This window comes from Schistocerca gregaria, chromosome 2 (assembly GCF_023897955.1).
Source record: "Schistocerca gregaria isolate iqSchGreg1 chromosome 2, iqSchGreg1.2, whole genome shotgun sequence".
Classification (NCBI taxonomy): domain Eukaryota; kingdom Metazoa; phylum Arthropoda; class Insecta; order Orthoptera; family Acrididae; genus Schistocerca; species Schistocerca gregaria.
The window spans coordinates 957,333,882-957,361,447 of NC_064921.1; the positions used below are offsets into that span (position 1 = coordinate 957,333,882).

Genomic DNA, 27,566 nt, shown 5'->3' on the forward strand with positions numbered 1-27,566 from the left:
GACTTTAGTGCAATAAAACTGAATGACAAGTGCACTAACAAACAATCAGAAATTGAAAATATTTTGAATAATCATTTTTTAAATGTTGTGGAGAAAATAGGATCTAGATCTTCACTAGAAGAGGCAAGGCTATTAATAGAAGAGGCCATACCTGCGCAGTTTGAAACAACTGTAATTCCACCAACCTCTCCCTCTGAAATCAGTAAAATAATAAACTCACTGAAAAGTAAAAGCTCTTACGGAATTGATGGCATTTCCAGCAAAGTACTTAAAGCTTGTTCCCCACAGATAAGTAGGATTCTCAGCCACGTATGTAATAGATCTTTGGAGCAGGGTGTTTTCCCTGATAGACTGAAATATGCCATTGTAAAACCATTGCATAAAAAGGGGGTTACGTCGGATGTCAACAACTACCGCCCAATCTCTCTTCTGACAGCTCTATCAAAAATTTTTGAGAAAGTAATGTATTCAAGAGTAGCCTCCCATATTTGTAAAAATAAAGTACTAACAAAATGTCAGTTTGGTTTTCAGAAAGGCTTTTCACCAGAAAATGCTATATATGCTTTCACTGATCAAATATTAAATGCTCTGAATAACCGGACATCACCCATTGGTATTTTTTGTGATCTCTCAAAGGCCTTTGATTGTGTAAATCATGGAATTCTTTTAGATAAGCTAAATCATTATGGTTTGAGTGGGGCAGTGCACAAATGGTTTAATTCATACTTAACTGGAAGAATGCAGAAAGTTGAAATAAGTGGTTCGTGTAATGTTAAAGCAACAGCTGATTCCTCAAACTGGGGTGCTATCAAGCACGGGGTCCCACAGGGTTCGGTCTTAGGTCCTTTACTGTTCTTGATATACATTAATGACTTACCATTCCACATTGATGAAGATGCAAAGTTAGTTCTTTTTGCTGATGATACAAGTATAGTAATAACATCCAAAAACCAAGAACTAAGTGATGTAATTGTGAATGATGTTTTTCACAAAATTATTAAGTGGTTCTCAGCAAACGGACTCTCTTTAAATTTTGATAAAACACAGTATATACAGTTCCGTACAGTAAATGGCACAACTCCAATAATAAATATAGAATTTGAACAGAAGTCTGTAGCTAAGGTAGAATTTTCAAAATTTTTAGGTGTGTTCATTGATGAGAGGTTAAACTGGAAGCAACACATTGATGGTCTGCTGAAACGTCTGAGTTCAGCTACGTATGCTATTAGGGTTATTGCAAATTTTGGTGATAAGAATCTCAGTAAATTAGCTTACTATGCCTACTTTCATTCACTGCTTTCGTATGGCATCATATTCTGGGGTAATTCATCGTTGAGTAGAAAAGTATTCATTGCACAAAAACGTGTAATCAGAATAATTGCTGGAGCCCACCCACGGTCATCCTGCAGACATCTATTTAAGGATCTAGGGATCCTCACAGTAACCTCACAGTATATATATTCCCTTATGAAATTTGTTGATAATAATCCAACCCAATTCAAAAGTAATAGCAGTGTGCATACCTATAACACCAGGAGAAAGGATGATCTTCACTATGCAGGGTTAAATGTGACTTTGGCACAGAAAGGGGTAAATTATGCTGCCACAAAAGTCTTTGGGCACCTACCAAACAGCATCAAAACCCTGACAGATAGCCAACTAACATTTAAAAATAAATTAAAAGAATTTCTAGATGACAACTCCTTCTACTCATTGGCTGAATTTTTAGATATAAACTAAGTAAAAAAAACTTAATCATTAGTGTCGTGCAATATTTTGTGTAATGTAATTTCTTGTACAGACATCTTTTATTAACCTGACACGTTCCACATCATTACGAAGTGTCGTATTCATGATCTATGGAACAAGTATTAATCTAATCTAATCTAATCTAATCTGGGATTTTCTCCGATCAGGGACTGGGTGTTGTGTTGTCTTCATCATCATTTCATTCCCATCCGGAGTGCCGGTCGCCCAATGTGGAGTTGAATGTAATGAGACCTGCACCAAAGCGACCGGATCTGCCCCGCAATGGGCCTCCCGGACAATGACGCCAAACGCTGATTTTCATTTCCATACAACGCGATAGAACACCTGGCATGCCATTGTAATGTTCAGACTTTCTTATGGTATGTTTTTATTTACATTGTACTTATTAAAAGTAGTCATTGTTATATTTTTACTTTGGATGGAATCCGTCCAAATGAGCAGCATTTCACAAGAGGTTTTGTTTTACAGCACATGTAGGAATATGGGGCAATGGTGTTTACACAGTCATAATGTGATGAAGTGGTTTAAATATTGTGTGGTGTAACTACCACTGCCAAGTTTTATAAGCATGTAGTTTTTGTCACTAAGTTCTTGTTTATGTCCTACAACATTTTTATTTGACCGTAAGTCTGTAATCTCCACATACATTCTCTTTATAAATCTGAAGATTGCGATACATATTGCCGAAACTAGACATCTAGTAATGGTGTTAAAATAGACATTTTGGCAAGTAAATTGGTTTTCACAAAAAAAAACACGACAAATTTATAGATCGCCTGCTGCACAGAACCACCAGGTCAGGTGACCATAATTTAGTTTTTGATTGATTAAATAATTCATACCTTATAGTAGAAACTTACGATCATAGGAATTATCCAAAGTGATGAACAATGTCTCAAAGCGTTGCTAGTTTACATATTTGCTTGTGTTTGTGGCGGAGGGGAAGTGAGTTATGTGGATGGATGGAGAGGGTTGTATGGGGGCACGACGGCAAGGTCTTCAGCGCCCGCTCAGTAACAGATTGAGACTGGTGTTAGGAAAAGACTCAGAACAATAAGATAAAACAGGACGTAAAACACAGGTAATAGGCTTGGAAAAATGTGGGCCTACCCACTCGGAAGCGTGCGACGAAGCATGCCGCCAGCAGTAAAACATGGACAACACAGGAATAAAGTGGCAGAGGGAGCTAAAACAATATAACAGATGGAAGTGGCTGGCTGACCGCAAGGAAAAATGGAGTAGCTAGCCACTGTAAAATACACTAAGGCCTCCAGCATTAAAGTTTAGGCCAGAGCCCAGACACATCACAAAACTTTAAAAAGCTAGACACATACGTCTCATTGTTAGCTAAAACACAGGGCAGATCCCCATCATCTTGTGCTTTTGCCCTTGCATCACGTTATAAAATGCAGTCTGTTAAAATGTGGCGGACAGAGATGTGCACACCACAAGCATTGCAAAACGGGGGATCTCCCGCCGTAATAGAAAGCTGTGTGTGAGAGGACAGTGCCCAATCCGAAGACGCGTGAGGATCACTTCTTCCCGCCTGAGCAACCGGCAGGAGGAACGCCACGGCCGAGTTGTTCACTTCACCAACTGCAGTTTACTGGCCGTCACCGTCAGCCATTCTTCCTCCCACAACTCCATGCGCTTCCTGCGGAGTGCACAAATGACAGAATGCAAGGGGATAGAGCACTGGACCACATCCTGCTCTCTGCAGGCCTCCTTGGCAGCCCGATCGGCCTGTTCATTGCCCCATATTCCTACATTACCAGGCAGAAGGACACCTCCTTAACCCCCAACGGAGCAAGTACAGTTGGTCATATATCACCTGAACCATCTTCTCAGTTGGGTACAGATTCTGCAATGATTGTGAGGCACTAAGAGAATCTAAACAAGAGGAGAAATCTATAGCTCCGAACACGATTCATCCACTTCAGTGCCTTCAGGATCGGGTGGAGCTCCGCTGCGAAAACGGGATATTCATCAGGGAGGCGAATCCGGGTAACGTGATCAGGGAACAGTACAGAACAGCGAAGGAAATTCTCCTGTTTGGAGCCATCAGCGTAAACGACGGTAAAACCGTGATGTGCATCTAAAATGTTAAAAAACTGAAATTAGAATGTCAGATCTGGTCTACTATCTTTCTTAAAATTAGTCAGATCTAAAATAAGTCTCGGTCTCCGGAGGAGCCAAGGTGTAAATCTACTCCAACCGAGACGGAAAACATGAAGACCAGCCACATCCATCGCAGGGAGGCAATCCTGTGCGCGAATCCCATAGGGCCGCGTCGCTTGTTGCCGGTTATGAAATAGCCATGCCAGAAGTGAGTTACAGTACTGTGTGATGTGGAGTCGTGTCTACCACAAAAATAGCCATGAGGGAGACGTTTTCGGAGACTCTGACTTACTTGGACATCTTGGCATATGAGCGCCGAGCCAGTGTCCCCGCCACACAAGATTTTCTTATGGAACGAGCAGAGATGCACATGGCCGCGCAGCTCCCGTTGTAGTGATTGTGAGCAATTAGGCGTGTCCACGAGGCGCAAGTGCAGCTTCACCAGCCTCCTCTCCTTCCTGGCAACAGCCGACACGCCAATCCAGCAACAGCGTATAGTGTGGAATAAAAACTACACTACTGGCCATTAAAATTACAACACCAAGGAAAAAGGCAGATGATAAACGCTTTTCATTGGACAAATACACTCCTGGAAATGGAAAAAAGAACACATTGACACCGGTGTGTCAGACCCACCTAACTTGCTTCGGACACTGCGAGAGGGCTGTACAAGCAATGATCACACGCACGGCACAGCGGACACACCAGGAACCGCGGTGCTGGCCGTCGAATGGCGCTAGCTGCGCAGCATTTGTGCACCGCCGCCGTCAGTGTCAGCCAGTTTGCCGTGGCATACGGAGCTCCATCGTAGTCTTTAACATTGGTAGCATGCCGCGACAGCGTGGACGTGAACCGTATGTGCAGTTGACGGACTTTGAGCGAGGGCGTATAGTGGGCATGCGGGAGGCCGGGTGAACGTACCGCCGAATTGCTCAACACGTGGGGCGTGAGGTCTCCACAGTACATCGATGTTGTCGCCAGTGGTCGGCGGAAGTTGCACGTGCCCGTCGACCTGGGACCGGACCGCTGCGACACAAGGATGCACGCCAAGACCGTAGGAACCTACGCAGTGCCGTACGGGACCGCACTGCCACTTCCCAGCAAATTAGGGACACTGTTGCTCCTGGGGTATCGGCGAGGACCATTCGCAACCGTCTCCATGAAGCTGGGCTACGGTCCCGCACACCGTTAGGCCGTCTTCCGCTCTCGCCCCAACATCGTGCAGCCCGCCTCCAGTGGTGTCGCGACAGGCGTGAATGGAGGGACGAATGGAGACGTGTCGTCTTCAGCGATGAGAGTCGCTTCTGCCTTGGTGCCAATGATGGTCGTATGCGTGTTTGGCGCCGTGCAGGTGAGCGCCACAATCAGGACTGCATACGACCGAGGCACACAGGGCCAACACCCGGCATCATGGTGTGGGGAGCGATCTCCTACACTGGCCGTACACCTCTGGTGATCGTCGAGGGAACACTAAATAGTGCACGGTACATCCAAACCGTCATCGAACCCATCGTTCTACCATTCCTAGACCGGCAAGGGAACTTGCTGTTCCAACAGGACAATGCACGTCCGCATGTATCCCGTGCCACCCAACGTGCTCTACAAGGTGTAAGTCAACTACCCTGGCCAGCAAGATCTCCGGATCTGTCCCCCATTGAGCATGTTTGGGACTGGATGAAGCGTCGTCTCACGCGGTCTTCACGTCCAGCACGAACGCTGGTCCAACTGAGGCGCCAGGTGGAAATGGCATGGCAAGCCGTTCCACAGGACTACATCATGCATCTCTACGATCGTCTCCATGGGGGAATAGCAGCCTGCATTGCTGCGAAAGATGGATATACACTGTACTAGTGCTGACATTGTGCATGCTCTGTTGCCTGTGTCTATGTGCCTGTGGTTCTGTCAGTGTGATCATGTGATGTATGTGACCCCAGGAATGTGTCAATAAAGTTTCCCCTTCCTGGGACAATGAATTCACGGTGTTCTTATTTCAATTTCCAGGAGTGTATATTATACTAAAACTGACATGTATTTCAATTAAGTAGGTCCTGAGAAACCAGTTCCCAGAACAATCACCCCTGGCCGTAATAACGGCCTTGATACGCCTGGGCATTGAGTCAAACAGAGCTTGGATGGCATGTACTGGTAAAGCTGCCCATGCAGCTTCAACACGATACCACAGTTCATCAAGAGTAGTGACTGACGTATTGTGACGAGCCAGTTGCTCGGCCACCATTGACCAGACGGTTTCAATTCGTGAGAGATCTGGAGAATGTGCTGGTCAGGGCAGCAGTCGAACATTTTCTGTATCCAAAAGTCTCTCTATTTTGCCTTTAGGCAGTATCTCTCTTACGCCTAGTGATATACGTCTGTTCTTCATTTACTGCATTTTTGTACTTTCTCCTTTCATCAATAAAATTCAGTATCTCTCATGCTACCTGAGGATATCTATTAGACCTCTTCTTTTTACCTACTTCATCCTCTGCTGATTTCACTGTTTCATCTCTGAAAGCTACCCATCCTTCTTCCACTGTATTTCTTTCCGCCATTCTTGTCAATCGTTCCCTAATGGTCTCCATGAGACTCTCTACAACCTGTGATTCTTTCAATTTATCCAGGTCCCACCTCTTTAAATTCCTAGCTTTTTACAGTTTCTTCGCCTTTAATCTATAGTTCATAACCAATAGATTGTGGGCACAGTCCACATCTGCCGGTGGAAATGTCTTAAAATTTGAAACGGGTTTCCTATATCTGTGTCTTACCATTATATAAACTATCTTACACCTTCCAGTATCTCCAAGCTTCTTCCATGTATACAATCTTGTTTCATGATTCTTGAACCAAGTGTTCTTACATTATTGAAATATGTACTACACAATAAATTGCGTTACGGCATGAAACTTTTATTTCACTGAACAAATAATGGTGAGTAAAACAGATTGAGACACAAAGGAATTACAGGTATCCGCTGCGAGTGCTGGCCCAGGATTCGAATCCAGATCTCCTGATTACTAGGCAGCTCCTCTAAACACTGAGCCATTCAGACACGGTGGTCGTCGCAACTGCACAGACTACCCTCGCAAGCCTCACATCCAAATTCTCAACTTACTCACACACTACTAATAAGACACCACGTATATGTGAATATTTCCATCACAAAACTAACCATCTGCAAACTTCGCATGTATAAGAAAAGGATGGATTCATAATTAAAGTTATTTGTTAGATATCTGCAAAAAGCTGATTAACCTGGTATTAAATTGTGCTAATAACAGATATTTTCATGCATTTAATGAAAATAAATCTACCAGAACGAGAATAATTGATAACTAGAGAAGAGTTGAGATGAAACGCGCATTACTGATGACCGACGCCGGCTCGCAATAAAATGAAGCTTTATTTAAATTTTTGTATGCACTGAACTATATTTGGAACATATGTGTGGAAAATTTTTTCTCCGTACGAAATTTAAGGGAGGTGCTAGCTTTTTCCTTAGACAAAAGGAAAAGCTAAAACTAGCAGATTGCTCTCACAATAATAACTAAGATGGGGGCAGAAACTCGTAACCTATATCTCTAAAGGTAGACGCATTTACAGAGCAAAGAAAACACTAACTGAAAACGTTTATCACCTAGAACAGTTGTCCCATATCATTAATAAGATAGATGCAGCCGGCCGCGGTGGTCTCGCGGTTCTAGGCGCGCAGTCCGGAGCCGTGCTACTGCTAAATTTGTGACAGAACTGAGGATTTATTTATCGATAGGAAATACACAGAACAATAACTCTGATGGAGCAAATGCAGAGGAGTCGTCAGGGTTACACGAGGGAAGTGTGTTGGTGCCTATGCTATTAACGGCGCACACTGTACAAGTTGCCCCCAGTCTTGGCCGTACCCGTACTGTTTGACTGATACTTCACAATTTTTCATACTTAAATTCCCGCAGACGATTTCTGTACACAAGAGGAAATACATCTCTTGGATATAACAATAAACTGAGACAGCAGTAAGCACACACTTTACACCTTCAGAAAGCCAACAGGCACAGACGGAATTATACATGCCATAGTCAACGAACCACAAAATCAAAATTTAGCGGCCATGCGACGCATGCTACACAGACTAAATAATATCCCACTCAGCAAAGAAAACTATGAAAAACAATTACGAACAACACAACTCATAGCCACAAACAATGGTTGTAACACCCATGGAGTATAACGACACATGCCCAAAATGATAGCAAACAGAGAATACAAACACCACAAATAATACAGACAGCACAGCACACACAGAAACGCCCATGGCATGACTGACAGGCACAAATGGTACACTTTAACAAACAAACACAAATCAGCACAGAGAATACCACAGAGAATAGCAGCCGGCCGCTGTAACCGAGCGGCTGTAGGCGCTTCAGTCCGAAACCGCGCTGCTGCTATGGTCGCAGGTTCGAATCCCGCCTCGGGCATGGATGTGTGTGTTGTCCTTAGGTTAATTAGGTTTCAGTTGTTCTAAGTCTAGGGGACCGATAACCTCAGATGTTGGATCCCATAGTGCTTAGAGCCATTTGAGCCATTTTTGAGAATAGCAAATATACTAAAAAAAAAACAGGGATTACACATTGCTTACAGAACACGAACAGCTTGAGTTACATTTACAAACAATCCAATTAAATGCGAAGGAGAACGTATACATCAGTTATAAGGTCCAGAATGTTGATCAGTGTGTTTCAGAATGTGAAAGCAGGAGTTTCAAAAGTTGATCTGAAGAACATACACTATGTGATCAAAAGTATTCCGACACCTGGTTAAAAATGACTTACAAGTTCGTGGCGCTCTCCATTGGAATGCTGGAATTTAATATTGTGTTGGCCCACCCTTAGTCTTCATGACAGCTTTCACCCTCGCTGGCATATGTTCAATCAGGTACTGGAAGGTTTATTGGGGAATCGCAGCTATTCTTCACTGAGTGCTGCACTGAGGAGGGGTATCGATGTCGATCGGTGAGGCCTGGCACGAAGTCGGCGTTCCAAAACACTCCAGAGGTGTACTATAGGATTCAGGTCAGGTCTCTGTGTAGGTCAGTTCATTACAGGGATGTTATTGTCATGTAACCACTCTGCCACAGGCCGTGCATTATGAGCAGGTGCTCAATCGTGTTGAAATATGCAGGCGACATCCCAGAATTGCTCTTCAACAGTGGGAAGGAAGAAGGTGCTTAAAACATTAATGTAGGCCTGTGCCGTGAAAGTGCCACGCGAAACAACAAGGGATGCAGGCCCCCTCCATGAAAAACACGACCACACCATAACACCACGGCCTCCGAATTTTACTGGTGGCAATATGCTAGCTGGCAGATGAAGTTCACCGGGCATTCGTCATATCCACACCATGCCATCGGATCTCCACATTTTGTACCGTGTTTCGTCACTCCACACAACGTTTGTCCACTGTTCAATCATTCAATGTTTACTTTACTTATACCAAGAGAGGCGTCGTTTGGCATTTACTGATGAGCAGCCGCTCGACCATGAAATCCAACTGTTTCCACCTCCCGCCTAAGTGTCAGAATTCTGGCAGTGGTTCCTGATGCAGTCTGGAATTCCTGTATGACGGTCTGGATAGACGTCTGCCTATTACTCATATTACGACCCTTTTCAACTGTCGGCGGTCTCTGTCAGTCAACAGACGAGGTCAGCCTGTGCGCTTTTGTTCTGTACGTGTCCCTTCACGTTTCCACTTCACTATGACATCGGAAATAGAGCATCTAGGGCTGTTTAGGAGTGTGGAAAATCGCGTAGAGACGTATGGCACAAGTGACACTCAATCACCTGACCACGTTCGAAGTCAGTGAGTTCCGCGCAGCGCCCCATTCTGCTTTCTCACGATATCTAATGACTACTGAGATGGAGCAAATCAAGAATTTCGGTCCAGAAACAAGAAAGTGGATCCTGCAGCTTTTCAACAACTGCATGAACCAGTGCCAAATACCAAAGATCTGGCGAAAAAGCAGGGTGATAGCTCTTCTGAAACCTGGAAAGGAAGCAAATCATCCAAGACCAGTTAGCCTGTTCAGTCACCTTTATAAACTGTTCGAACGTATGATTCTGAATAGAATCCTACCAGGAATAGACCCTCTTCTCATACCCGAACAAGCAGGACTTCGACCAAACAGAAGCTGCACAGGGCAACTATTGAATCTCCCTCAGATTATAGAGGATGGTTTTGAAACCCGTCAAATAACGGGCGTGGTCTTCGTGCATCTCACAGCAGCGTACGATACTGTCCATCATCGGTTACTCCATGCAAAACTATACAATATGATCAACGCCCACCTCGTTAGACTACTCAGCACCCTCCCCCAAAACCGCAGGTTTTTTTGTTGAATTTCAGGGACAACGCAGTCGCTGGAGAGCGCAGAAAAATAGTCTATCTCAGGGAAGCGTCTTGGCTCCACTTCTTTTCAACATCTATAGAAACGACCAGCCATTGACCCCAGGCACAAGGAGCTTCTTATATGCAGATGACCTAGGTCTTGCTACACAGATACCATGCTTTGAAAGAGTAGAAAGAAACCTGACAACAGCACTTAGAACACTGTCAAGCTACTACAATCGGAATCAACTCAGACCAAACCCTTCGAAGACACAGGTGTGTGCCTTTCATTTAAGGAACAGGGAAGCTAATCGTGAGCTACATATTGCATGTTCAGGCATCCAACTCCACCATCATCACGCACCTAAATACTTGGGAGTCAATCTCGACAGAACTCTGACATTCAAAACGCACTGCAAGAACACCAAAATGAAAATCTCCGCTCGAAACAACCTAATTCGCAAACTAGCGGGAACACAGTGGGATCACATCCACAAACTATTCGCAGTTATGCAATGGCACTGTGCTTTTCTACTGCTAAATATGCTTCTCCAGGCTGGTACAGGTCATCTCAAGTGAAAATTGCTCTCAACGAAACCTGCAGGTTGATCACGGGTTGCTTAAGACCTACCGGAATGATAAGCTCTACTGCCTGGCTGGAATAGCGCCACCATGGATACGCAGAACGGTAGCTGCCAACATGGAGAGACTGAAAGTGGAACAGGACAGTGCCCATCAACTGCACGGATATAATGCACCACAGCAACGGCTGAGATCGTGAAAGAGCTTCCTGAGAACATCCGAGAAGCTCACCGTTTCACCAGAGAAGGCAAGGCTGGAGTTATGGAAGAAGTCGACACCACACTTGCAGACGCCAGAACCTGAAGAACTACCACCTGGACACAACGAGAGCTGGCTGGTATGGACATCTTTAAATAGATTACGATCAGGAGTTGGACGATCCAGAGACAACCTGAAGAGATGGGGCTTCATAACAGAAGATACGTCCTGTGATTGTGGACAAGAACAAACCACAAGCCACATGCTCCAGTGCCATTTTTGCCCTGCACCCTGCACGAAGATTGATCTCCTGCAAGCCACTCCAAGCGCCTTGGAGGTTGCAAAGTACTGGGCACATGTAATATAAATACAGTTTGTGTGTATATATTTATTGATGTGTATGGCAACTGTAAATTTGTGTGTTTCTGATTCGAGAATAAATAAATGACTACTGAGGTCGCTGATCTGGAGTACCTGGCAGTATGTGGCAGCACAATGCACCTAATATGAAAAACGTATGTTTTTGGGGGGTGTCCAGGTACTTTGGATGACATAGTGTATAATAAGGTACAAGTATGAGACTGACCATTCTACCTATGCTGAACACCTGATGAAACGTGGACATAAACCATTCAACATCAAAACTTCATGACAATTATTACAGAGAACAATTACAACTAAAAACTCTCATTATTGTATAAGAGCTTTCACATTCAATGAGCCCATGCAATGAAAGAGAAAGTACTTAATGACTAAATTAATGGAAGCAGTAACTCATTGATCACGTTAGCCACTAAAACAATAACAACAATCAAAAACACTACCAGACTCAATAAGTAATCAATTCACCTCCCCCCTCTCTCTCTTTCTTTCTCTCTCTCTCTCTCTCTCTCTCTATCACACACACACACACACACACACACACACACACACACACACACACACACAAGGAAGAATAATACGTTTACGCATAACCACACACACGCACACTCACAGAGAACCCCTTGAGTGCAAGGTTGCAAGTTCAGTCTTCATTAAGGCTTACCTGAAAGTGTTGTGTCAACAGTTATGACAGGGCAAGTATTGACTCCTAATGACTCACCAAGTATTGGCTCCTAATGACTCACCATGTTTGTAAGAGGCGGACAGAGGTGCAGAAATCAACATTCTATGGGATGTATGTATCTCACTTCACAAAATGGACATCGTCGACATTCAAGAAACGTTGAAAACAAAATATTAACTTGCACTATAAACACCGAATGAAAAATGGCGCGCCATAGCGATCACAAAGTTTCACATCATCAAGATCGAAGGCGAACTTCTTGGGAGCTACAAACCGCGCTGGACTTTCAGCTAGGTATCCACTCTTAAAGAACGCATACACAATTATATTGGTATAAAGGAGTCATGAGAAATGATGGATGTGATGGCATGCGAACGAATGCGAAATATGTTGTCGTGGAGCTTCTCGTGAATCTGGCTATTCTTTAAAGTGTAGCTGCAGGTAGTGCGATAATATGTTCTAAGTGGTATGAATTGCAGTGACACACTTTTCAGGAGGAGGTACAGTTTGCTCTAAAAAGATTATCATTTTTATACGCAGACCACGAATCAAGCAAAAGCACGTTATTTTGACCAGGTATTGGCCAATAGCAGTGTTCATTCCGTAGTAACAGTTCTCTTATTCCTAGTTTCCCATTCTTGCTTGCTTTGACGTATATAGCCACACACTGCTCGAAAGATCACGCACACGAATACGAATCGTTGGGGGCAGACCACTTCCATCTTGTCGCGTACTATAAATAACTTTCTAACCAATTTACCATCCAGATTAACAATTGGCTTAATTATCTACGAATGCACTAAGTAATTGACGTTCAGGGTTCGTTACATCACATTATTCGTTGTCAATGGATCCCTTGGAGAGGAGTCTCTGGGATGTTGAAAGATACTAGGATGTTGTACAATTCTAATGCAGACAGAGTTATGAGCTATAATCATTGTGAAGATATTCATCGGTGCAGTAGAAGCAGTTGGCCAACAGGAAGTTCTATAATTCAAAAGCTAGCCATATCTCCGCAACATCCTTTCTTTCAGGAGTGCTAGTTCTGTAGGTTCGTATTAGAGCTTCTGTAAAGTTTGGAAGGTAGGAGACGAGGTACTGGCAGAAGTAAAGCTGCGAGGACGGGGCGTGAGTCGTGCTTGGGTAGCTCAGTCGGTAGAGCACTTGCCCGCGAAAGGCAAAGGTCCCAAGTTCGAGTCTCTGTCGGGCACACAGTTTTAATCTGCCAGGAAGTTTCATATCAGCGCAGACTCCGCTGTAGAGTGAAAATTTCGTTCTTCTTTGATTCACTCTGAAACCGATTTTTAACACTTACAAGACCTTTGATATGCTCAGGTAAGTTATTGATTATGTGAGTGCCCATGTATTTGACTCGTTTTTATACTAATGTTAAGCTTTATAGTCGTTATACAGATTGTTTTTGGTTCTGTTATTATATCATGTTTTGCACTATTTTGTGTAAAAAGAGACATGTTGGGAATGACAAAGGACATCAATGAGTATGTGTACTGAGAAGTAGTAGTTAGAATACCAAGTTTCTGAAAGAGGTCTCTGCATGATGATCTAGGACTGACACCAGATATAATTATAATGACTCGTTTCTGAATTTTGAAAATGTTCTCTTTGTGAGAGAAGTTTCCCCACAAGATGATTCCATAACTCATTAGTGAATGGAAGTAGGACAAATAAACTAACTTCTTCATTTTTAAAACATCTATTGCTACTATCAGGCGTGATGCAAATGTAGCTGAACTAAGGCGTTTCATTAAATCTAGAGTGTGAGTTTTCCAATTTAGGTTTTGGTCAATTTGTAGCCCTGACACTGTCTACAGCTTTAATTTCGTTGTTTGAATACATTGTACTTATAGGGTACTAAACTGTATGTACTGGGTCTTGTCAGAATTATGTGACAATCCACTTGCTGGGAACTACCCTTGGAACTTACAAATACTTCATTAGCTTATTGCTCAGTGAGGTCACAGGTATTGTTTTTATAGCAATTTATATTTTGTGACACTGCATATGGAAGCTCATTAATGTATTATAGGAACAACAAGGGACCTAAAATAGAGCCCTGGGACACCCCTTGTCTGATGGTTTCATAGTTTGAATGACTATTGTTATTTAGTAAGCCTGATACAGGCACCACTGTTTTCTATCAAAAAGATAGGATGAGAACTATAAGTCTGCTACTCGTGTTACCCCATAATATTTTAACTTTTGTGTAAGGATATCGTGCTTAACACAATTACAAGCTTAACCAGATCACGCAACATTCCAAGTGGTAATAACGTTTGATTTATGGATTATAATACATCATCTGTAAAAGTGAACATAGCTTGATCACTTGACAATCCTTTCCAAAATCTAAACTGTTCGCGAATGGGAATATTTTTCTGTATTAAGTGTTTATAAAGTCTATTGTACATAACCTTTTCAAACACTTTTGAAAATATTGCCAATAATGAAATGGGACGGAAGTTTTCCACTGATGATTTGTCTCCTTTTTGTGTAATGGGTTGACAATTGCAGATTTAAGCCTATCTGGAAAAGTACCACTGTGGAGGGATTCATTACATAAGTAACTCTGTTTGTGACACATTTCTGAGGAGCAACATTTAATTATGGTAGTGCTGGTTTCATCATAACCACTCGAACATTTGTTTTTAAGAGAGTTAATAATATTATAAATCTCTTTCAGTGTGGTAGGATATAGTTGAATTTTGTGAAACTTCTACAGAACCGCATTTTTTAAATATTTTAAGCTTTCTCCTGAGGAACTATGCAAACCTAAGTTGTCTGCTACTGAAAGAAAAAACTTGTTGAAAGCGTCTGCAATTTTGGAGGTATCTCTAATCAATCCAAATCAATTTTGAGGTTCTGATTACTTTTTTTAGAATTTTAGAATATAATTTGTAATGTGATTTAGCTCTGTAATCATCATTTTCCCTAAACATTAAGTACAGTCTTCTTTTTGTTTTGCAACATCCTTTTATTCCATTTATAATTCTAGGTTTTGAAACATTTAGTCTATTTGCTTTGATTACTTTCTTAGGGCAGCAGTTTTCAGTGTGATCTACGGGCGTATTAGAGAAACAGTTATATTTTTCTTTTATCCCAGGTGAATTGTATACACCTTTCCAGTCTGTATTCCTCAAACAGTTTTTTATACCATCAATTCCTGTTTCATTTATTATTCGAATAGTTTTCCAGATCCTGTTATTAGTTGAATCAGACCCCACTACATTAAATGCAAGCAACTGAGCATTATGATATGAAAAGCCATTAAATATTGGTTTTATACTAATATTTGCTAGTGTGGTAGTATCTATGAAAATTTTATGAATAGCAGTGCTACTGGTACCCATAACCCTGGTTGGGAACTGTACTAAGGAATGAGATTATAATATGTGGTAAGAGACTCTACTATGGATCTTGAGTAACTATCCTCCAGGAAATTTAAATTAAAATCCCCACTTAGTATGAGTTCATTATTTTTAGAAGTTAAGAAATTTAATACTGCATCAAGCTGTTTAGTGAACAGTTGGAAATTACCAGTTGGAGCCCTGTATATTGTGACTATAATTATTTGTCTTTTGTGTGTCTCTACTTGTGTGGCACGTGCTTCAAGAGGCTAATCATTACAGTATTTAAGAATGTCAGTGGTTTTATAATTGTGACCCTATCTAATGTAAGTGGCAACTTTCTCCGTCTCTTTTGTGCAATACTTTGAAGCTAAGATATACCCTTCCAAATTAAGCATTTCACTTTCGCTACCTAAATGATGTTAAGAAATACAAATGATATCAACATGATTTGTAGACTGTAGCTCATCTAAACAGATCTGAAATTCATAATTTTGGTTTTTAAACCTCTGATATTTTGATGTAGTAAATGTACTGATTATTTGTTGTCTTCACTAGCATTATGCTTAACATTTTCTGATACATCTTGTTCAAATAGTGAATGTTTAGATAATCTCCCCCCCCCCCCCCTCATATCTCGATTGGTCGGAGTTGTCAACAAATTCATTACTGAACGATGGAGTAAGTTTGTTTATCTCATCTACAAATTTTCGGGCGATTCCGCTGTGAGTCGTCAAGTTGACTCTTTGTTTGAAATTTCGTTATCTTACGTCTTCAAATTCTGTAGCATTGCTTGAAGTTATCCAACCATTTACTGTTCACTTGAAATCTCTGTAATGTATGCCGCACTCAATTTGATGTCGATAACGTAGTAGGTCACTATCTTGCACATCCTGTAAATTGAATCGACCATCCTGGAAAAGCACAAACACCAATTTTTGTAACAACTGCGCTTTGTCCTCTCATGAATATCCACAGTTTTTATTATACACTACACAGTATTTTTTTTTTATCTGGCACTTCTTTCTCACTCTTTGAAATTCCTTGTGTTCCTTTCTGACTAAATGTCACCTTCAGTAACTCTTGTTGTACATACGATGTTAATTTTTTTTGTTTATCGTTGCCATTGCTCAATTTTGTATCACCACTGCTCGCACTGTACCAGTGTTGCTAGTTACTCGTCGACTAAGCAGTTCAACTACGCTTCGTAGCATCTTGCTGAGTTCACGATTCGATGCTTACACTTCCAACCCCTGGCTGGCTGGCTCTGAGCACTATGGGATTTAACATCTTTGGTCATCAGTCCCCTAGAACTTAGAACTACTTAAACCTAAGTAACCTAAGGACATCACACACATCCATGCCCGAGGCAGGATTCGAACCTGCGACCGTAGCAGTCGCGCGGTTCCGGACTGAGCTCCCTAACCGCGAGACCACCGCGGCCTCCACCCCCTGTTGACATTAGGAGCCAACACTGTTGATTCAAAGTGTGCATTATGTGTGACGCCGAATGCCATAATCACCATTGGCCCTTTGCAAATCTTACCCTCATGGGTTTCGTTGTGAGACAAAAACATTCACATAAAAACATGAACAAATATCAAACCACACATACAGAGCACAAACAAGAAGCGAAAGATAAACATACAGTGACAGTTGGTAACAATACGCACTGTAGACAAACCAGTTCAACACAGAGTGAAAAGTGCAAGTGAAGTGTCGTAATAAATGTGGATAAAGAAAAAGGTCGAAAATTGCCCATCTTAAGTATGGAGACCAAATCTTCACGTTTCCAAGACGATATACATGGAACAGCAAAATTGGAAATCAAATGTAACACCAGACGATAACTTCACCTATCAAACGAGTGCTCCAAAACCTTTTTCTGACCTTAAAAACAAGAGAATAACAGGATAAAACGTAACCTAGTAACATACTAGTACCTACTATGTAATTCGTTTACAGTTGCTGGCGCCTGTTAATGTGTGTATATACAGGATCATTCCATGACGATGTTACAAACTTTCTAGGATGATGTAGAAGGGTGAATGTGACGATGTGAGGTAAGGGTTAGGCACCTGGAGCGAACGACTCGAAAGTTACAAGCGAAATCCGTTCTGACACCTCTGACAGTGGAATACATGTAGCGGTACCGTAGTTACTAAGACTGTAGAATAGGCAACTTTCAGAAGTGGTCTAGTAAATAGGGGCGCTATTATGCATCCCTTAAGAGCTATGAGCAAGAGTAAGGATCATAACCAAAAATGGAAATCGAGCTCATTGTAAAGATCTGTACAAAAAACTGTGAATATTTACTGCTCCGTGTGAATACATTTGCCAGTCAGTTGTTCACATAAAAAATAACATTGGTTATCACAAACAGTCCTGTCCAAGACCATGGAACAAGAGCTAGACTCAACTCAAATTTGCCAAGAAGAAATGAAACTCAAAACAGCATTTGCAAACAAGGAATGGAACTGTACAATAAATTACCGAAAGAGATAAAACAAATTGGAAAAACACACTTTTTAAAAAGGCAGATAAATAGTACCTCTTATGCAATACATTTTATACATTGAAGGACTGCTTAGATGAAACAAAGAAGGGGTTTGTTAGTAAAAAGCGCTATGTAAACAAATAATAATAACGGTTATAAAACATCCAACATTCCACATAACACCTTCACTCTATGTTTTTTTCCTTCTTTTTCCTTTTCCTGGAACACTTACCCCAAGCTATGTGTAGCACAATACTAGCACCTCTTCCTCTTTATGAGCTGAACATCTCACTCGTTATAGAGGGATGCTGATTCGGTCTGGCACACAGTTTTAATCAGCGCACTCTCCACTGCAGAGTGAAAATCTCATTCTGGAAACATCCCCCAGGCTGTGGCAAAGCCATTTCTCCACAATACCCTTTCTTTCAGGAGTGCTAGTTCTGCAAGGTCCGCAGGAGAGCTTCTGTTAAGTTTGGAAGGTAGGAGACGAGGTACTGGCAGAAGTGAAGCTGTGAGGATAGGGCGTGAGTCGTGCTTGGGTAGCTCAGTTGATAGAGCACTTGCCCGCGAAAGGCAAAGGTCCCGATTTCGAGTCTCTGTCGGGCACACAGTTTTGATCTGCCATTAAGTTTCATATCAGCGCCCACTCCACTGCAGAGTGAAAATCTCATAGTGGGAACTTCTTGACTGTCCTTCACATTAGTTTTCAAAGAATAGATGTAGGTGTAGATGTAGATAAGCAAGGAGACGTAGCACCGTGGACTACTGAAGCAGCTGACAATTACTGCCCTTACAAAGAATTTGGAAAAGCTTTATTGGCAAGATATTTATCACAAGGAAATCAGGAGCAGCCACTAGAAGTAATTTTAAATCCCAAATAATACTATATGCAAAATGGTAAGTTGAGACCGTACGTTGAAAAAGGAAGTAAACAACACCAATTATTGGGATGAAGAATTGCTACAAGCAGATATCGTACACATCATCCAAGGGAAGTTGATGATGCAGATCAGGAAATGGTCCTAAACGATAACGTAAAAGTCTGCAGCTCGTGGTCGAGCGGTAGCGTTCTCGCTTCCCACGCCCGGGTTCCCGGGTTCGATTCCCGGCGGGGTCAGGGATTTTCTCTGCCTCGTGATGACTGGGTGTTGTGTGATGTCCTTAGGTTAGTTAGGTTTAAGTACATCTAAAGTTCTAGGGGACTGATGACCATAGATGTTAAGTCCCATAGTGCTAACAGCCATTTGATAACGTAAAAATTTTGTTGGCAGTTGTGCGAAATTGTTGAGAGAGGGCCTGAGTACTATTGATAAGAGCACTATCTTGTGCCCACCGCAGAAAACTAACAGGTTCAAAATATAGTAGTAGGTGACTTGTAATCACAAACCAATACGCAGTAAGACGATGGCAGGATATTCAAAAACTAATATCCACACAGAAAACAATCAGGAACTATTTTACTACAACAGCAGATGACAATATGCAAATCCGCAGGGGAAAAGCCTAACGGGATTGACAATGGTTTTAGGCCAGGACACCCAAACAAGTCACCGCTAAACAACGCTCAGAGACGACGACGCAAGAGAGCTTATAGAATGAGGGAAATCCATTAGCCAATTCATAACGAAGCAGATGTGGAATTTTATGAGGTCAGAAAAAATGTCTCGCAAGACTGGTTGGTAATGCAATATGTGCGGACACGGAGCTAGTAGTAGCACTTACCCAACAGAACTGTAACGAACTACAGGTGGAAACCTTACATTATGGACAAAAAATACCTTTGAAAATGGGAAGATTATTAAAACAGTTCCATGCCATGTGCAGCGTATTTGTCTTGCTACATGGATCACAGGACTGTCACATACAAATAGTACGTTGCACTTAGCCACTCACACAAGCAATGTGGCCAGCGTACACACATTATGATAGCCTTTACGTTGATGACTTGATAATAGACTAAGATCCGAAACCGGTTGCTATTTAAATAAAAACACACCACTGTGCAATTCTGACAGTTTCTTAATCTCATTGAAAGTTGGATACCGTTGCGATGAAGAGGTTTTCGTCTACACTAGATCAAGTAACGAAAGTTTAATTATAACTATCATGTATTTAGGAAGCGAGAAGGTGGAGAAGAAGATGAAGATGAATATGAAGAAGAAGAAGAAGAAAAAGAAGAGGAAGAGGAAGAAGAAGAGGAAGAAGAACAACAAGAGGATAGTTATGATTTGGAAGATGGAGACTAGAATGGAGAAGAAGATGAAGCAGAAGGAGAGGAGGTGGAAGTGGGGGAGGAGGAGGAGTAGGGAGGGAGGAGGACGACATTCGGACTTACAGATGGTCTCCAACAAAAGCTACAGCACATTTCGTCACGAATAAATTTGTGGAACAATTAGTTTTCTTACTGGCTTCAAGAGCGGTGGGCCACAATTAACAAAATAAGGAAATAGTGTTTACTGGAGAGAAGGGTCGGGAAGCATCGTTCATCGCTTGAAGTGGTGGAAAATTAAGTGAATATCACTATTGATAAAAAAAAAGTTTTGCATCACCCCGGTTCCGAGAGTTCCGGAACCTGTACAGAAAATGGGAATAGAGATCAACATAAACATCATTTTCGCCCTTTTCATTGCTGATAAAAAAACCACACATTGCATGTTGTACCACCATACAGCGAGATCTTCAGAGGTGGTGGTCCACATTACTGTACGCGCTAGTACCTCTAATATCCAGTGGCACGTCTTTTTGCATTGATGCATGTCTCTACTCGTCGTGGCCTACTATCCACAAGTTCATCAAGGCACTGTTCGTCCAGATTGTCCCACTCCTCAACGACGATTCGGCGTGGATCCCTCAGAGTAGTTGGTAAGTCACGCCGACCATAGACAGCCCTTTTCAGTCTATCCCAGGCATGGGGATACGGTTCATGTCTGGAGAACATGCTGGCTACTCTAGTCGAGCGATGTCGCTATCCTGAAGGAAGTCATCAACAAGATGTGCACGATGAGGGCGCGAATTGTAGTCCATGAAGACGAATGCCTCGCCAGTATGCTGCCGATATGGTTATACTATCTGTCGGAGGACGGCATTCACGTATAGTACAGCCGTAACGGCGCCTTCCATGACCACCAGTGGCGTATGTCGGCCCCACATAATGCTACCCCAAAACAACAGGGAACCTCCACATTGCTGCACCCTCTGGTCAGTGTGTCTAAGGCGTTCAGCCTGACCGTGTTGCCACCAAACACGCTCCAACGATTGTCTGAATGAAGGCATGTGCGACACTCATCGGTGAAGAGAACGTGATGCCAATCCTGAGCGGTCCATTCGGCATGATGTTAGGCCCATCTGCACCGCGCTGCATGGTGTCCTGGTTGCAAAGATGAACCTCACCATGGACGTCGGGAGTGAATCTGGGCATCATGCAGCCTGTTGCCCACAGTTTGAGTCGTAACATGACGTCCTGTGGCTGCACAAGAAGGATTATTGAACATGATGGCTTTGCTGTCACGGTTCCTCCGAGCCATCATCCGTAGGTAGCGGTCAGCCACTACAGTAGTAGCTCTTGGGCGTTCTGAGCTAGGCACGTCATCGACAGTTACTGTCTCTCTCTATCTCATTCATGTCCGAACAACACCGCTTTGGTTCTCTCCGAGACGCCTGGACACTTCCCTTCTTGAGAGCCATTCCTGGCACAAAGTAGCAATTCAGACGCGATCGAACAGCGGTATTGACCGTGTAGGCATGGTTGAACTACAGACAACACGAGCCGTGTACCTCCTTCCTTGTGGAATGAGTGGAACTGATCGGCTGTCGGACCCCCTCCGTATAATAGGCGCTGCTCATGCATGGTTGTTTAGATCTTTGAGCGGGTTTAGTGAAATCTCTGAACAGTCAAATGGACTGTGTCTGTGATACAATATCCACAGTCAACGTCTGTCTTCAGGAGTTCAGGGAACCGGGGTGAAGGAAAACTTTGCCGGCCGTGGTGGTCGAGCGGTTCTAGGCGCTACAGTATGGAACCGCGCGACAGCTACGGTCGCAGGTTCGATTCCTGCCTTGGACATGGATGTGTGTGATGTCCTTAGGTTAGTTAGGTTTAAGTAGTTCTAAGTTCTAGGGGGCTGATGACCTCAGAAGTTAAGTGGTATAGTGCTCAGAGCCATTTGGACCATTGGAAAAGTTGTTTTGGTGTGTGTATAATCACAGGAAACCGGATAAACATATCGACATTCATCACACAAACAACATGAAATCCAGAGATACAATGACTCCATAAATATATTGTACCACGTATCAAAAAAGAAAAACGTTAAGCTGCTGGCATGTTTCGGATTGTGATGTTGCCCACCCTGTCATTTACAATGATGAGCGCACAGTGGTCTTCTGTATTTAAGATAGATAGTGTGAGCGACCTTTGTCAGTTGTTCTTTCGGCCCTGAACAAGTAAGAGATCGCATTTAACTTCTGGTAATGTTGATTACACAGCAGCTGCACTGATCAGCCAGAAAATTATGACCATCGACATACTATCGATATAAATCCGTTCACGTGATAGCAAAGTCATCTAGAGAGAAATGACTACTAGTCAGTCATATACACGGTGCATGCAGTATCAGTGAGCATGCTGTCCTTGTACAGAACGGGGAAAACGCGCGATCTATCTGAGTTTGACGGAGGGCAGATAGTGATGGCCACGAGGCTCGACATGAGGGTTTCAGAAACTGCACGACTTGCTTTGGTGAGTGTCTTCAACAAGTGGCGAAACCATGGTGAAACCACGTCCAAACGTCGCGGAGCTAGGTGGTCACCTCTCATTACAGACGTCGGACGTCGTAGGCTGGGCAGAGTGGTAAAACAGAACTCCGCAGCGGACAACCCACGCATGTGCCAATGTGAACACTGCATCAGCAGATACACCTGTAATGGGCACATGACGATCGCCAATGAACAGTGGCACAGCGTTGCATGATCTGATGAATCCAGGTACCTTGTTCATCATGCTGCTGGGAGGGTGTGAATCAGTCGTCTTCCAGGGGAACAGATTCTTGACACCTGTACTGGCAGTGACTCCATTACGCTTCAGGAAACAATTACGTTGGTATCCATGGATTCAGTGGAGCTGGCGCCAGGCACCATGATGGCCAAGGAGGATCATACACTGGTTGCAGCCCGCGCATATCCGTTCATGACGATCATATTGCCCGACGCCAATGACATTTTTCAACAACATAATGCGCCTTGTCTCAGAGCCAGGGGTGTGATGGAGTGGTTCGAGGAACACAGTGGCGACTTCCAATCGATGTAATGGCCCCCCAACTCGTCAGATCTGAATTCGATCGAACACATCTGGGGTGTGATTGAACGTGCCGTCAGACGTCATCGTCACTGCCCAGAATTTACGAGAATTAAGTGACTTGTGCGTGCAGATGTGGTTCCATTTCCCTCCAGCGACCTACCAAGACCGCATTGCTTCTGTGCTACAGCGCGTCGCCATTGTTTTCCGTGTCAAAGATAGACATATCAGTGATTAGGTAAATGGTCATAAAGTTCTGGTTGGTCAGTACAGATGGGCTCTACCATTTCTATCACATAGTAGTTGAATGACACAAGGCATAGTTATTATTTCCTTTATGTTTCAGCACACCGCAGAAGCGACTGTAAATGAAAGTGGAGTGCAATTTTCGATACATACCTGATGAGCAATGACTGAAATGGTATATAGAGTGATAGCACTGAACACTGGACGATTAGAAATGAGTGCTTTAGAGTGGTGTACGCTACCTGCCATCAGTGAAGTACAGAGATGATGGTGTTACGGAATGGTCATGTTTCTTGTGGTCAGGGCTTGGTCCCGTTACTTTACGTAAGAAGACAGTAAATGCAGAAGGATATGAAGACATTTTGTGGTATTGTGTATTACGTACAGTAAAGCAGCAGTTTGGAGAAATTAAACGTTTTTATCAACTTGACAATACATCCTGTCACAAAGAAGGACCTGTGAAACAATAGTGTGAGGACAATAATATTCCTGAAGTTGATTGGCCTGCCTCGAGTGTCGACCTGAACGCGATGGAAGACTTTCTGGAGTGAGTTAGAATGCTGACTTCATGCCGGACCTGAGAGTCTGACACTCACAGTTTTGGCTAGTGATTAAACAACTGATTGTCATCTTCAGAGAGACATTGAAAAGTCTGGTCGAAAGTGTTCCCAGCAGAAATCAAGGTATTATATAGGCAAGGGGTGGTCATATCTCGAACTTCCATTTTTACAGTGTCACTGTTCTTTGCTAGGACAGTTGACGCAACATAAACCAATCTAAAGCGGTATTATTGAAGAGAGGAGCAAAGATTTTTACCAGAAGTTTGCCATGTGTAGCAGAATGAATGTGGAGACATTCTGTCAGTCGAGAAACGACTGTAGAAATGTTCATTGTGGAAGAGTCCATGTTGTTGTTGTGGGTTTCAGTCCAGAGACTGGTTTGATGCTGCTCTCCATGCTACTCTATCCTGTGCAAGCTTCTTCATCTCCCAGTACCTACTGCAACCTACATCCTTCTGAATCTGTTAGTGTATTCATCTCCTGGTCTCCCTCTACGATTTTTACCCTCCACGCTGCCCTCCAGTACTAAATTGATGACACCTTGATGCCTCAGAATATGTGTTAACAACCGATCCTTTCTTCTAGTAAAGTTGTGCCACAAATTTCTCTTCTCCCGAATTTTATTCAATACCTCCTCATTTGATTTTCATCGAATAGCATGCAGTGGGTTATGGGCTTCTACAGAAGAATTAGAAGTATCATAATTGACACTAGCCAAAGCGTTCGGGATGAAATAAAAAAAACACACACGGTCCCGATGACAGTCTACAAGATAGTAGATGTGTGGTGGGCCTACTGTGGTTTTTTGGACATGGGCTACAGTAAGCGTTAATGGGAATTCCCCTCTCAGTAGTACAAATAAATGTTGACGCATTTTGCTCTATGATTTTGTCTTCTTTCCAACGCAGAAGGTCTCCTATGTTTCTCTAGAGGCTTGCAGCTGGGAAACAACCTGAACGTGATAAACCTTGGCAAGTATCAACGGGTGTTTTCTTGTTTCTCGTAAAAGTAATAAGTCTCCCAGTTTGCTTAGGTTTATCTGTTTTCTCACGATGGATGGCAAACTGACGTTTTCTGGAATGTGACTGCACAATTCCTGCTGATTCAGCAAGGAGGTTTGTGGGTGAAATCAGTATCCATTTGTAGCAGATTTTATGTGGTTAAATGATTGTTAATGCTCCTGCAGCCGATTTCCGAAATGAACTCAATCACAGCGTCTGTCACTTGACAGCTTGTTCGAAGGATATGATAAAACTTTACAACAAAAACAGAAAACACTGTCTTTATATTTCGAATACACAAACCATTAAATATACCTTCTTTTTGCATTTGGTGAAGTTCTTAAGTAAAAATGAGTGGAAAATTTTCTTCTGTTGACATTTAAGGGATACTCAAAATTTACAGGGTTAGTGGGACCTTTCTGTACAGCTTCATTTGCCGCGGGGGATGTTAAGGTATTCGGCCAAATTCCTGTGTCCGAATTTGTTACTACTTCAGGATTGTTATTACTAGGCCTACGTGAACGTGGAATAACAGGAATTCCGCACTCCAATGCTTCATGTTCACTTGTATCTAAAGCACCACATGATGAGAGTCTACTGTAAATGCCATCGTCCTTACAGCACACTTTAGTCTATCTGAAGTTGTTGTCGAAGAAATTTTTCGATAGTGCCTTTTTGTCAGTTCTGTAGCTTTTTCTTCACCTTTTGAGCACACAAATTGCACACATAACACGTGAAACGGCCTGAACTGGAAAAGTATCGTACGTTTAAACTGCCGACAGTGAACTAATCATATCTGTGGGAAACACGATAATGAACAGAAAGGGTGCGGAGACGCGCTCAGAAATAATGAATCGCGTACCTCGTAATTTATGCGTGAGCAATAGTCATGCGTTGACGATAAATAGTCAGGGTCATAGCCCATGGTTCCCTCGATTTCGATGCAGGTATAATTATCTGAGGCGTACTTCAGTGGCCACAGCTGCGTCACAGTACGTACAGAGTTGCATTATATTACATTAAAAGTAGTTTCAGAAATATCTTACTTTTTTTCAATTTATCTCTAATAACAAAATTCAGTAGGGCGCCTGGAATATTGGGGCCCTGCCCAGTTGCACCATTTGCACGTGCCTAAGGTTCAAAAAAATGGTTCAAATGGCTCTGAGCTTCTCAGGTCATCAGTCGCCTATAACTTAGAACTAATTAAACCTATCTAACCTCAGGACATCACACACATCCATGCCCGAGGCAGGATTCGAACCTGCGACAGTAGCAGTCGCGGTTCCGGACTGCGCGCCTAGAACCGCGAGACCACCGCGGCCGGCGCACGTGCCTAGGGCGGCCATGGATTAACGAATAGAGAACACAGACGAAGAAGGTATTCTGTAAGCACGTGAGACTAGTTAAGCACTAGAATAGTGCTACTCGAGATATGCCTCTGTTCTGAAGGATATTTTCACACTCACTTTCGCGAAAAGTCGCAAAAACAAAAAGAACTAATCAACCGGCGATGCCGAACAAGAACGCCTCAGGCAGGTGGTGCGCGAAATCTTTGACAGCTGTGAAGCATGCTCTCGGACGTGATAGGGTCTTCTCTGATCTCCTGAGATCAGATGAGTATTTTGTTATGTTCTTGTGGTAGAGTGCCACTGGAGGAGCATGCTTTCTGCCTTGGGCCAGAGCGTATCTGATTGACTCCTTACTGTTTGGCATAGTAATGGGAGATTGAACTTTATTGCAAAGTATTTTGAATGGGAGATGTGTCTTGCGTCTGGCCAGCGAGTGGAAGGAAGTAAAGCAAGGACGCACTGCTTTGCGGTTAGGTGGAGAGCCATAGTCTTTAAGTACTCTCTGTTTGGAGGTAGGGCTTGTCAAAAGACTAACTCAGTGTTCGGACCTCGACAGCTGTTCGTTGTTCAAATTTCTATGAGTAACTGCTTGTGTGTTGGATTTTAGAAAGTTTTCAGTATGCTGTACGTTGTCACGATTAGATCCAAACATTTGTCGCTTGCATTGGTGGTATCGCCGACTTGGGTGGGCGACCGATGGATGACGGAGACAGACCATGGTAGCATCATATTTGCCCCAGCTGCTGGGGCAGAAGGCGAGGAAGAGAATTGCAGACCCACTGCGTCTGCTGTTACCGTAATCAACAAGCGGGCCACAGAAAGAACAGCGCAGGTCAAAGCAATGAGTTCAGATTCGAAGAATGAGGAAGGGATTTATATCGGAGAAAGCTGGGATAAATGAACAGAAATGTGGATAAACTGGGGAACCGAGCTTATGCAAATGTTGCTAATCTTGAATCTTTCCCTTCTAAACCTTTCAGAGCTAATTTGTCACTCATTTGCTGAATTATTAAATTAGTGAGAACATGAGCCGAGGTGACAGAATACCCGTAACTACACTTGGTTACCTTCATAACACAAACACAGTCTCTCCTAAACAAGTTGTGAATCGGTGTCATTTTGCGTTTGTTTCTCTTCGTTATTAAG

At 42.9% G+C, this 27,566-nt stretch overlaps 1 protein-coding gene across 1 annotated transcript in view; it reads right to left on the minus strand.

Moving 5' to 3' along the window:
• LOC126336068 (trypsin-like) overlaps window positions 1-27,566 on the minus strand; it is an 86,664-nt gene that overhangs the window by 23,867 nt on the left and 35,231 nt on the right. Inside the window, exon 3 of the mRNA XM_049999549.1 lies at window positions 4,181-4,346. Within this exon, the coding sequence (XP_049855506.1) occupies window positions 4,181-4,346 (166 nt within the window). The remainder of the gene's footprint in view (window positions 1-4,180; window positions 4,347-27,566) is intronic.